Source organism: Silurus aristotelis, assembly GCF_946808225.1.
Source record: "Silurus aristotelis genome assembly, chromosome: 26".
In the NCBI taxonomy this organism is placed as follows: domain Eukaryota; kingdom Metazoa; phylum Chordata; class Actinopteri; order Siluriformes; family Siluridae; genus Silurus; species Silurus aristotelis.
The window spans coordinates 13,264,243-13,278,037 of record NC_139599.1 but is presented as its reverse complement, the minus strand read 5'-3'; the positions used below and the strand labels follow the sequence as shown (position 1 = coordinate 13,278,037).

General features: G+C 40.2%; 3 protein-coding genes across 11 annotated transcripts in view; 1 reads left to right on the top strand and 2 right to left on the bottom strand.

Annotated features, from left to right (window-relative positions):
- Positions 1-2,571, top strand: part of zswim7 (zinc finger, SWIM-type containing 7) — a 33,653-nt gene extending 31,082 nt beyond the window's left edge. The window contains exon 8 of the mRNA XM_083532076.1: positions 1,630-2,571. The gene's annotated coding sequence lies outside the window, so the exon portion shown is untranslated. The remainder of the gene's footprint in view (positions 1-1,629) is intronic.
- adora2b (adenosine A2b receptor) lies at positions 1,901-12,497 on the bottom strand. Its single transcript, XM_083531958.1, is given in 3 exon segments — positions 1,901-5,547; positions 11,908-12,252; positions 12,254-12,497. Coding segments are annotated over 3 exon segments (1,182 nt in total). The 5' UTR covers positions 12,340-12,497; the 3' UTR covers positions 1,901-4,796.
- A 1,134-nt stretch (positions 12,498-13,631) lies between these two features.
- Positions 13,632-13,795, bottom strand: part of specc1 (sperm antigen with calponin homology and coiled-coil domains 1) — a 100,265-nt gene continuing 100,101 nt past the window's right edge. For all 9 annotated transcript variants that reach the window (XM_083531783.1, XM_083531784.1, XM_083531785.1 and 6 more), the window contains one exon: positions 13,632-13,795. This exon is cut by the window's right edge and continues 558 nt beyond it. The gene's annotated coding sequence lies outside the window, so the exon portion shown is untranslated.

Below are 13,795 nucleotides of genomic sequence, written 5' to 3'. Positions count from 1 at the left end.
GTAAGAATAGTAAATTACTGCATGAATCCTATATACTTTATTTTCTTTAATTAATAAAAAAAAAATAAAATAAGCATTTGTGTATGCATATATTGCACACTGGAACTGGTGATTTTAGTGGTACTGGGTGTGTCTGAATGAAGACGGCAAACTTTGTTGAAATAAAAAAAATTTAAAAAAGTAAAAAATGTGTGTATTTTTGTTCTGACATAAAACACATTTGATGCAGGAGACTTGATTTCAGCACGTCACAAGAAATCATCAATTTCATCAGTCACTTGTGGTTTCTGTCTCAGATTTGGGCAAAAGTATTGGGACGCCTGACTTTTCCCAGCCATATTTGGTTCTTTCCCAAACTGTTACCACCAAGTTGGAGGCCCACAGTTGTATTGGGTGTCTGGATGCAGCAGCATGCACCCCAAACCTCCTCACCTACTAATGGCTTTGTGGGTGAGCACAAATCTCCACAAGCACACTCCAAAATCTAGTGGAACATCTTCCCAGAAGAGTGGAGGTTATTCTATACGCAAATAGGTACTAAATATGGGATGTTCAAAAAGTACATACAAATCTCATAGTTAGGTGTCCACAACATCGCATGAGTGTCACGAGTTAACTCACGATTAATCCCCAACTCACTCACACATTTTTATCTGTTGTTAATGTACCATCATGTAAATAAATACTTCACTTTTCAAGTTTTTAATACTCTGATCAACATGGGCATGGACAAATGCATGTTTATTATTAGTGAAAGCAAACTCAACATAGAGCATGGGGACGACTTGTAAATGTTTTCCCGAATCATCAGGACACCAAACGAAACTTTTGTTTTGTTTCCACACGGACGATTTTAATTGCCGGATGTGGAAATCACTGCGGATTTTGGTGAACAAAATTAAAACCAATTTTTAGTGAATAAAAACTATTTTTTGTTGGAGTTGATCTTTTTTTTATATTCTGAGTACAGAAAGGACGTCGTAAATAAATGTGTCGCGTTAAAGGTTTTATTTTGTCTCTTTTATAATAATTTTTTTTTATAAAAATGGTCAAACAGAAATGCGCATGGGGTTAATATTATTAATATTACAAATGTATTTTATTTATTTTTTTTAGCATGTGGTGTGGCACAAAAAAACAGACAAATGTGGGGGTTTGATGCAGTAATGGACCATAATACTCTCATTCCTCTTAGCGAGGCTGTGATTGTAGTCCTGGGACAAAGATAATCTAATCCTCACTTCACAGGTCACCGCTTACTGGGATCAAAGTTTTAAAAGTCAGCGTGTTTACTGAAAGATTCAGATACTGCTGAAATGGTGGGTTGTTTTAAATGAGCGCTTTTTTGGGGGGGGGTTTGTATTGAAATCCCAGGGGACCTTCCCACCTCATGACAGGAAGTGACAGAAATTATTTAATTGGTTGCCAAAGAATGTACATCTGTTCAGAGAGACTTCAGCAATGTCACCTATTTTTATTTGAAGAATTTCTCTGCCCTCATCACCGGTTCTATCTTTAGCATTGGATTCTGTTTACAGGCCTACTGTATTTTCAGGGAAAAAAAAAAAAGTTCTTTATTTATGTTTTTTTTAGTTCACTTGAGATTCACTGTGAATTCTTTGTCCACAGGAATGCAAGTGTTTGTTTGAGCACCAGAACATGCAAGAGTTTAGCCGTCCGTATCTACAGTTATGCAAGTCCTTGATGCTGCTATCAGCAGGCAGCCGAATGGCATTATGGGTAATGTACAAAACCGTTAAAGAAAAAGTGAAAAAAGATAAAATCTTGTCGAATAAGTTTCATTTAAAAACTGATCTCTAAATTTTATTACTAAACTGTTCCTCAACCCTGATGATGAGTTTTTTCATTTTCCACTAATTTCAGCAGTTATAAAAAGATATTTATATATAAAGAGCTTTTATTAACAAAATGTCACCAAACATACATATTAATAACAGTACTGCTTCATACAGCTGACAATGTATACTGTGATAACACTTCAACACAAATACTCAACATCAATGATGAACCACAGTGTATGCTGATAAATGTAGCACGAATACTGTAGCACAAAGTTAAAAACGCACATCTCTCTGTAGTCAGGACTGTAAGAGCTCAAGTAGACCTTAAATGTGTAGTTTATACTTAATTTGATAAAAAAAAAAAAAAAAAAAATGAAAGCACGCTTCCCTCCATCCGACAATTGTCTGCTTTCAACCAAGCTATTAAAAGTACATTTCTATGCGAATAAATGGGCAGCGAGCGAAACAACCCCCACCCAAACAGTGCAGTACAGATTGGTCTCCAGGGGAATGTCCAGTCACATTTGGTACATTCCTGCAGTTTAGCCCTTTAGGAGAAGTAATAAAAGAAAGATTAAAAGGCTGGAATGGGTTTAGTTAGGAAGCTACAGAGCTCGTGTTCACCTGCCTCGCTGCATCTCATAATCGATGAACAGCTTCTTACCCCCGTCTCGGCACTACCGCGCTTTCGCCGAACTATATCACAGCTCTCGTCACGTGTATCCGATCACTCCAGCCTGACCGAGCGACTGATTTATTTAAAAAAGGAGGGGGAAAAGGCAAATCTCTGTGTGCTATTTCAAAAAAAATCCTTTTCATTTACAACTTGCATGAGCCATTAAGTGATCCGAATTGCAAAGTCAAAAAAGGGGCTTTTTTTCATGGCTGAAAAAACGCATTGCACTTCAATACAGTGGTTTAGGAAACCTTTCAAAACAACAACAACAACCTCGTTATTGGGACCGATGATAAAATCGTCTTTAGACCAAAGTCGGATTCTGGATTCTGATCAATTAAAAGGTGTCGTTAATTCTCTAAAACCACAAGACGAACCACGTGTTTATAGTCACGTGCTTGTTCTAAAACAGTCTAATTAGATTCGAAAGTAGCGACTTGCACACGGGCTTGTGCTGACTGCGACGCCACAAATGAGTCCTTATGGTACCTATTTATTTCTTTATTTCTTACAGTCTCTGGAATGTTAGAAACAGCTAGCTTTAGAATTTTCCTAATTGGATGGAGGGTTTGTGATTTCCTTACTTACACACTTTTTTATTTCTTTTTTGTATTAATAGTTTTAAAAGAGAGAACAAAGATCAGGAACAGATGTTTATGGTTATAACTTGAATTACCATCTCAAATCGTGAAACGTAACCTAAACGGTAAGACGTTATAAATAAATAAATACATGTTGAAACAAAAATTAATTGGAATTGTTGGCAAAGTGCTGTGGTATACGAGGAATAAAACATCCAGACGTAAAAAAAACCAAAAAAAAACCCTACAGTGGCTTCACCTCGCTTCGGCTCGCATCTCCGCCTTCGATTATATTCCTACAGCAGAACGCTTTCACTCCGTACATGACGAAAACATGGGACCTGCTTTTTTATTGTTCAGTGCCATCAGTACACTTTCTCTTCACCATGTAATGACCTTCACAACCACCCGAGATGTCATTTCTTTTTTTCTTTTCTTTTTTTTTTTTTAAAGAATTGTTTTTTTACAATCCTATGGTTTTGATCAGTTGTAGAGGACACCGGCTAAAATTCACAGTATTTTGTGAGAACAGTGTTCAAGAGGTAGGTGGCTGCCAGCTCAGAGGTGACGCTTTAAATCTCACTGCTGCAGACGCTTTTTTTTGCCCGACCGTCACGCTGTAAATCCAATGGCAGACTGGGCCCTTGGGAGCAGTGATGCACCCATGAGGGAGACAATAACCCCAAGTCCAACACCAGGGCAGCTTGGGACCACTTGTGTGTGTGTGTGTGTGTGTGTGTGTGTGTGTGTGTGTGTGTGTGTGTGTGTGAGAGCGAGAGGGAAAGAAAAGACCGTATGATGTATATGGGAGTGTGACCTAATACGTGACATAATAGCATTTCAACATGTGGAAATGTGCTCTTGCCGAGAGGTTACGAAACGGGGCTCTAATGACGTTCGAAGGGACGGTCTTACGCTCTAAACTTCTGAGCGCATTTCATACACAGAGTGCCTTGTTTCCAGAATTAGAACTATTAGTGTGTTGATTTCTCTAATCTGTATACGGCTGAATCGTTTACACAGTGCTATCTCTTTGATTTGGTAACCAGCCCAATGTTCTTTCAGTGGATTTCCTCAACACGATTCCTGTCTCCTCTTCCGAAATGGTTTTCCTGAGCTTTCTATAATAACCTAAATTGTACATTATCAGTCTTAAACAGTCTTAAAGATTCAAGCACTTTAAAAGACTGTTACAGATTAAATTAGAAGCCGTTTGTATTCGACATATTCCACCACCCCAGTGTGTGTCTGGCTCTGTGCTGCTTTTCTGTCTGTAACAATTTGTTGCAGTTCCTTTTTAAAAACAAAACAAAAAAGGGGCTTTTAATGAAGTTTTCCCACGTCGGTGCTTTCTGGGCATTGCTCCCTCCACCTTTGTTTATTCTCGCCTCATGACTAGGATTCACCTCTAGTCAAGTTTAGAGGCATGTTTTCTGTCCCTTAAGACTTGGAATGAAGAGTACAGTTTGTTCAAGCTTGTTAGATGCATCAGGGTAAAAAGGACATTTAGTTCATGTATTTTCTCCGTCTTAGTAGTGTTATTTGAGGCGCATTTTGCCCTCCGCTTCAGTTTAACAACAAGGTAAAAAGTCCCAGAACGATCTGCAAGTCATAAACAAACCTTGCAATCCACATTCTTGCAGTTTTTCTCTGGTGTGTAAACATTGCTCCCCATATATTAAATGATGCTCAGTTAAAAATAAGATTAAATTAAATTATTTCCAGTGTCTCATGACCCTATAACAGGGGATCAATGGTCATGGTAATCTGTTCTCTTTTTCGAGTGCTTCCGTTGGAGCTCAGGTACAGCTCTTGTCGACAGCAAAGGAAGTGGCGTGCCAGAATTTTCCGGAAGGTGTTCCTGAACTCCCGGATTCGGTACGCGTAGATAATGGGGTTGACAGCCGAGTTGGCATGCGAGAGCATAATGGCCACGTACATGAGGAGCTCGGATTTGCCCACTTGCGTAAAGAGGGTGAGGCAGTTGAGGACGTGGACAGGCAGCCAGCACAGCGCGAAGAGGCCGACGATAATAGACAGGGACTTGGCAGCACGGATTTCGCGCTGAAGGAGGCCACGATGGTGCTGGTGTTGGCGGCTCTCGCCGTTGCCCATCACGCTCCCGAGCTTGATCTGGCGCAGCTGCTTGCGAGCCACCGTGAAAATCTTGACGTAGATGCCTAGCATGATGAGCAAGGGCAGCAGTACGCATCCAAAAAAGTTGAAGTAGACCATATAGCTCATGTCCACTACGCTCTCGAAGAGGCATTTTAGACGGCAGCTCTGCACGAAGCCCTGGTCTGTTTCTGCTGCTATTCCCTTACCGGCACTGGAGTTGTGGAGAGGAGAACTTTGATTTTTAGTCGAAATGCAAGCGCTGGCTTTCTTGTTCCAGCCTGCAAATGGGATGAGGCCAATGATGAACGATAGAATCCATAAAATGGCAATGATTCTTCTTGCCCTGTTTCCTGTAACCAGCTCCTTATACCTGTACAAAGAGAGAGAGAGAGATTAGTGACAAGCCTGTAAAAAAAACAACAACAAAAAACTATCCTAATCATCCTAGAAAGTTTTTGATTTACTGCTCAGTGGCTCTTTTTCTTTTATTTACACCCTTAATTTATTATAACTGCAAATGCAATACTTCTGATTCTGACCTCAAATTCACTCTCGTTATTTAAGACCAAGTGGAAAATATCAAAAACACCCAGCTAATTAAACATTGCCGAGAAAACTAAGTGCCTCTGCCAAACAATGGTTAATATGTACTCCATGACCACTCCTCCTGTTCTTGCCAATTCCATTTCTCTAGCCAAACAGGTGTGTTTATTTTTTGTTGTTCGAATATTCCGGCATTGAGGAGACAGTTATCAAATCTCTGATTATAATTTAACCGTTAATCCAAAGAAAGTAAAATATTTCCCATTAAAATGAATCTAAACTGAGTCCGTTCACAGTGCAAAACTTTCCAACAGTGTCTTTTTGTCTGTTTTGGAGTGATGCCATTTGCACCGAAGAATCAAGACCAGATCTACACAACCCGAGACCAGAGTGATGGCTCAAACCCTTCAGCACAGGACAATTCATCTGCAAGCCTGCCAAGCCTGGCCACTCAGATGGAGTAAATCATGCATTCGGATGCATTATTCAAGTCTAACTTAATCCTCCCATTGCATTTCTCTTCTGTCCTGAGTTCCATCATTAGGAGAACCTGCACACTGATCACTGCAGACAAAAACCCTGGTATATATCATGTATGTTATTCTCTGTGTTCCAGTCTTCTTTAATGTGGCCTTTCCTCCTATTTACATGTTTTTTGAATGGTTTGTACTCTCCTTTTAACTAGGGATGTAGTCGAGACCACCATTGTCAAGTCCAAGACCAATGACTTAAGTCTTAAGGGGGTCAAGTCAAGATCACATTCTTAAATTCCTTTCTTTGGCCTTGTTTGTAACCCATTTCTTCTTTTTTTGGCTGCTCCCATTAGGGGTCGCCACAGCAGATCATCCGTCTCCATACTACTCTGTCCTCTACATCTAACTGTATGTCTTCCTTCACCATGGGAGTGAAGACGCATGAGTCATTGCATGATTATAGTCATCACCCCCCCCATCAACCCAGTCCCCTTTATTCACACATTTCCATCTCCCTCCTCTTCTATGGCTTAGGACGACTGAACGCTTGTGATGCACATCCAGTGATGTCTTTGATGGAACACATTTTATGTGCACTGAAGTGCTTCTCCAGTATGTCACTACTGTTCTGTCAGCATCTTCTGGCAAGAAGATTTGTTTGCTTCCTGAGCTATTTGGAACTTTGACAGAGTTTCTTCATGTAGCTTGAGATCTGAAGGCAAACTGGGTTCTGGTTCCATTTAAGCCCCAGATTACTAATGAGTTTCATCACAGACACTAGATATTTAAAGGGTCACTGCGATCAACACCCAAAGGTCAGCGGTGACAATTAATATTAGAACTGAAATGTGGAGTGAGGTCTCTTCCTCAATGTAAAATTATATATATATATATATATATTAGAAATGTGCGTCTCCATAAGTGAGGCCGATGTGATTAAAAATGATAAAATAAACCCAGACGATCTTTTCCTGTTCCGTCTCCAGGAAGTTGCAGCTCTACCTCTGCCATGTCAATCTGTATTTTATATACACGCCTCGTTCTCCGTAGTGTTGTGATGTGTCATAGGCATGTAGCAGCAGTGGTGCTGAAAGCTTGAGAAACAGTTCAGCGAGGAGAAAATATCCATTATATATATATATATATATATATATATAAAATCTATCTCCATGAAGGAACCTGTAAACATGTATTGCTTCTTACTGTGATTGGTGGATCTGAAAGCTATCTCAGGAACACACTGTGCGAAGCAGGAATACATGACTGGTGGAATGCCATTATCTCACTTTCACACACACCTAGGGGCAAATTAGACTTGTCAATATACCTGCCTACATATTTTTGGGAGGAATCCAGAGAAACTGCACGGCGAAAAGGTTTAACAGTACACCGAGCTCATTATCGATCCGGGGATCCTGCAGCTGTACCAAAACGGACTCTGTGGGACGAATTTTGTGTACAGCCGACTATCATTCCCATATATGGGCCTTCCTTAGATCGCTACCATGAATTAGAAGCACAAACTTCTTCTGGATGTGTTTGTTTGCTGTAGCATTAAGATTTCCCTGCTGTTCCACCACAGCAATGCCTTGTGCAATAACCTCAAACTCGCCACATCCTGAGTTTGGGTTTAAAACTTCAATTAAAAATATAGATTTATGATATATTTAATACATTTATTTATTGCGAGTTATGCGCATGCTCCCCACGCTCTCTCTCGTCACAGCACGGCAGAAGACCACACACATCTCCAGAGTGAAAGGACCGTAGCTAGCCTTGCACAAAGCGAAGAGCAGCTGAACATCCGTCAACACTTTCGATGCCATACTGATTCAGAGAAAAGACTTGTTTGTGTAAACAGTTGTGCAAAGTTTTTCTGTGAAGTCTCTTTTGAAGAAGTTCATTAATGTGACCTTAAACCTGTTGTTCAACCAGCAAAGTTTCAGAACTGCTAACTGTGTTTTTTGTTGTTGTTAAGGAACAGCTGTGACTGGATTTGTTTACATGTATTTGTTTACTGACGGTTGCATGCAATCCTTAAGATTTACCAGTAATGCTCGAGTCAAATGATCTCCGGGACGTTTTAACGCACAGCGCGGGGGGTGTAACTACTGTACATGCGTGCCTGTTTATTTATTTTTAACAAAAATCAAAAACGCACCCAGAAACCTCCAGATCCTCTCATCATAATGTTCAGGACAGTACGCAAAACTTTGTGGCCCTGTTGGCTGAACGGATGAGAACGCTTTAGCGCACACGCCTCCAAATTATTCAAATGCAATAAACGAGTGGCTTTAGTCTGTATATTTTTAAATTCTAAGGTGTTTAAACACAAATTTGCATCTGGAAACCCAAAAAGTAATTGGTAAAAGATCGTTTTACTGCATCTGGTTTCCATCTGATAGGAAGGCAGCTGTTAATGCTGCTGAATCACAAATCAATTGAAAATGTTTTTTTGACGTTTTTTGGTTTTTCTTTCTTGCTATGAACGTTAATTTAAATTGTTAAAAAAAAAAAATGGACTGAATTGTTTAGAAACATTCTCTTTTCCTGATGTAATTCTGTCCAGTGATTTGATTTGATTTATTTATTTGGAAGTCTTCTCATCTTTCACATTTTAGGATGCGAGTCTGGCCAAACCTTGTATATCTGGATCGCATTTAGTTAATTAACCAACATTATTTATTTTGTTATGGGGAAACAGAGAAACTGTTATGTTGCTCTGGCACGCTAACATGTCTTCAGTCAGCACAGATGTCCTTAGTAATGAGCCAGAGAAACAGAAATACAAGAAAGTGAGAATGCAAACATTGATTGTGTTTATACGATAAATTAAAGTGTTAACCGGTTCAAAAAACTTAAATTATACATTTATAAATGTAACATGACCCCTGCAGCTCTGACCCCTGCTTCCTAACATCTCCGGGTTATGTGACGAAAGAATTTACCATAACGTACATATGATGAGTATAAAGCTTCTGTCTATCTGTCTGTTTATTTATTTATTGACTTTTTCAACATTAACCTCTGTTTCCAACGAACACTCATCATTAGCGTTCCCAAAATCCAATCACTGGTCACGTGCTTGTTTATTTTATATTTAAAATGCTCGTCTTGTTATAAAGTAATAAATGCAAATGGTCATTCGTACATAACAGAAATGGGATTAAAGGAATTTGAAGGAATAATCTGAACATATATGTAGAAAAAAAACCTCCTGCATAAAACAATTAAGCAATCATCATTATTTGGTGCTCCGTCTCCTGCTCCGAACTCCTGAGCAGGTCTCCAGCCGGTCTCGGTTTTAGATCAAGACGCCAATTGGACTTCTTTTTTGAAGGATGGCTCATTATTGGGGTTTCGTTTTCATTTGTAGCCGGATGTCTGCGAATAGTAACAGCGGGTAAAGTGATTTTCACATTTAGGGTCTATGTGAAAGACTGAAAGCTCTCACCACGATTTCCTTCTAAAAAAAAAACCCATCTTGCAATATGAATCATCCTTCACCACACTCCGGACACACAGGCGTGCACGTGTGATATAAACTATGACTACTCAATGTGGGGAATTTCTTTCTTTCACTACCGCCTGTTTGTCCACTTTTATTCCATGATGAAACACGTCTATCCTGATGGGAATGTTCTTCTAGCCTGACACCTAAATCTCCTTTTCCTTCTCCTTCTCCACTGGGCATGTGGGCTCACTCAATGGGTTGATAAAGATAAGAACGATGTAGATCAGATATCGGCTCAAGTGAACACCTACAGGAAATGTTGGCGCGCCGCTTTTCCACCAGCATCAACAAAACACCGATTGAGTGTAAGGAATCTTCGTGCTGAAATGTTCATGTGAATCTGTAGTGGGTGGTGGAGTTTACTAACATGCTTTTACTCTGCTTATAAACCTGGTCAGAATGAAGTGTGCATCAGAAAAACGGCGGTGAAGCTATAGTTTGCTGGAACTTGCTGTACCGTGACTGGAATTTTCCCATCATATATATTCTAAACCATCTGTTAAAACCATGAATCTGGAATGATGGTAGTTCACATGAAGAAGCACTTGCGATCGTTTGAAAAAGTGTTGAGTAATAGAGTCTGTTCGCACCTCGTGATGTATTCCGAGATCGCGCTGAAACTGCAGAAGAGAAATGGAGTAATTGCCTTCGGGACTGTTGAGTCTCGAGGCGGTTTTCATGCTAATCGATGCGAGGGGACTGTTCTTTCGCATCTAAAAATGACATCAGCGACCCTCCTCCACCATACAGCTCGCTTTTGTGTACAATAATGGAGGCGCATTGGAATGCATGTCCATGCTTCGGAGTTGCAGTCCCCAGGCACCATGCAAGCAGCCACACACTACCCCGGGCTTTGTGCTCAAGCAAGTGGGTGGCCGGGGCGAATGCGAGAGTCCCACAGTGGTTCCTGCTAAATGAGAACCATAAGGGAATGCTGTGGGAAGAGCGTCCTGTTAAACCGTGCGTATTAACCCGTGCATACCCAAAACGCGCACTTCTCAACCTGCAAATGAGTCGGAAACTACAACAAAAAAAGAAACAAACTTTACATGAGGGGGGGGGGGGGTGTTGCACTTTTTTTTTCTTCACCTACGCATGCAGCTGCGGAAAAGTGCCCAGACCACAGACATGCTCACTTTCAATTACACACAGAAAGTGTGAGCAAATGTACTGTGATGGAAAACAAGCATTTTCTCCCCCCTGGGGTTTCCTCCAACCTCCCCAAAACAAGCCAGTGGGCTTATCCTAGCTAAAATCTTTTCTAGGTGTAACAGTGTGTGTGTGTGTGTGTGTGTGTGTGTGTGTGTGTGTGTGTGTGTGTGTGTGTGTGTGTGTGGGATGCAACTCTTACGTATTAGCCCACAATTAATAGCAGTAGATTAGTACGATTAATTATAATGTTATAATTTCAAATACATAAAATAATAACCTTATGGTTTTATACAAATCAGTTGAATTCTTTCCAACCGGAATCTGATCTAAAACCTCCAGTCAGTGATTAATCTGATCTCAGCCACCAAGAGTTTGATTAGAAACCAGTACACCTTCAATAAGTTTTTTTTATTCAGCATGACAGAAGTTTGATACACAGCCAGCGTTCTACTGTATGTTTCCAGGTAAACGACACGCTTTAGCAGAACAGCACCCGAAGATGTTGTACTAACCACACACTCTCATCCTGCACATGATTAAAGTGTGTGATCACATCATCGCCCCATATTTATACAATGATCTCTATTAAAATCCTTAAAACCTCAAAACGCAACTGTTGTGTCAGTGTATAAGAACCTGTTGATAATGACAACAATCCAGCTCTACTGATAACCAATTGATTAGTGACGTCTTCATCACCGTGTCCCTGATCTCAGTGTTTCTCTATGACCATCATCTACAGTAAACAATCCAAGTCTATGGGTGATCAGCTGTGATGAAGCTTGCATGCAGTATATGGGGAAATGCATGCATACAGAAAGTTGCACAGGTTGTGATATAAGGAGCAACCTTTTGAACGTGATGTTCATCTTATATTTTGTATAAATAAGTTTCAGATTGACTTATTGACAGCTTGGTGAAATGTAATAAACCCTAATCAGGGTCGGTCCTTGAGGGCAAAGATTTCAAACCTTGCATCCAAAAAAAAAAAAAGAAATAAATACATTGCAGTGATGATCTAAGATGAGCTGCTCAAGTTCACACTCACCTTAGAGGAATTTTGACAGCCAGGTATCTGTCGATGGCCACCGCCAGGAGGCTGAAGATGGAGCTCTGGGTGAGAACCAGGACGAAGCAGGCGAGAAAAAGGCAGCCGTAGAAGTCGCAGGGCAGCCCGATGCTGATAGTGATGGCGAAGGGGATGGCGAGACACCCGACCAGAATATCGGCTACAGCCAGAGACACCAAGAAGTAGTTGGTGGCGTTCTTGAGGGTGGAGTTGATGGCGACAGCCCAGCACACCAGCACGTTGCCGACAATGGACAGCACAGCGATGATCACTTCAATGGTGATGTAGAAAGTACTCATCTCAGCGAGGAGGAACGCGCGTGTCCGTCGGAAAGTCGCCTGCGAGAACACTGAGAGAGTCCGGGCTGGCGCGCGCGCTCACAAACACCACCTCTTGCAACAACGCGCACATTTCCCAAGTGAGTCATTTGCCATCTGTATGGACTTCAATAAAGATAGAGGGTTAAAATTACATGCAAAAAGTACTTTTATAATACATGCATTTAAAAAAAAAAAGAAAGTAAACATTTCTGGTGGTAACAAATGAAAAAAAAAAGACTGATTGTAGAAGAAAGAGGAGAGTAAGTTCTTACTCTCACTATTTAAGATCTCACGTTACTCTGTGCAGCTCCGTTGTGGAAAACTGACTCCAACACATGGCTTATAGAAGCAGCAGTCACAGCTCTGGGTCACGCCCACTTGCCCAACGCAAGCCACGCCCCCTGAGTCGTTAGTAGTAACTCTACACTGTGTACACTCACCATATAGAACCTCACCAGCATGTGGGATGAAAGGAAAAGTGATGTAAAGTGAAAACCACAACATTCCTGTGTCTCTACTTTAGCAAACCTCATTTTTGCATGTTTTATCAATGCATGTGATGCTTTATGTTTTAGTTTCATATCTGATCCCCATACAAGATTTATTTAAATTAGATTTTTTTCCTTTAAAATTCAATTATTCTCACTTTCTCCTGATTGATCTTTTTTTTTAATAGGATTGAATATCGGGTTTATCTGTACAGTTTGTTTCCCACCTTATTTCTATATGATATTTACAAAGAGAACAACATGCGTTTTTTTTGTTTTTACATTATTTATACTCACATCATTAATACTTACATTATTGTTTATAAACAGGATTGATGTACATGTGATTTTATATACAGGATTCGCTATTTTACATAATTATAATAAAAAAATGAATTCATAAAAAGATAAAAATCAGGTAAAGTGTTTTTACATGGTTTTTACAACCATGTGTGATCCCCCCCCCCTTTCGCATACACGTGTTTATCACGTTAGTCACATGATGGCAGGTGTTTACCTACGAATATGTTTTTCACACGTAATTACAAATTGCAACTGGGAAATGTACGTGTGCAGTGGCTTGTGCAGCGAAAAACAAATGTCGCATTTGCATCGACGTGCCGCTTTTCCTTTCCCATCATTCTTAGTGTTTTATGAGCGCTCACAGACGTATTCAAGAGGATGTCCTCGTGACTCTTCCCTCTCCTTCTGTACAATGCATTTTAGAGCAAAGCTTCATTAGCAGCAACAGTCTGTGAAACTCTTTCAGTGACTAATTCACTGTAACACGATTTCTATGATTAAGAACCCTTTAACTTTGAGAACATCTGGCCATAAATTCATCTCAGCAAAGAGACAGACAAGAAATAAAGAACTCCAGCTCACAAAACAGGCATGTGGTTTAAACACAGTCATGTTTATTTGCTTCTAAGCTTTTCAGTAATGCGTGTTTTAGTGTGAAGGATAGTTCGGCACGGAACGCCACACGACGGACATGTTACTGTCGAATGTAATGCTGCCTAAAGTCACATTTCAGTTTCGTCTATACGTACTATATAC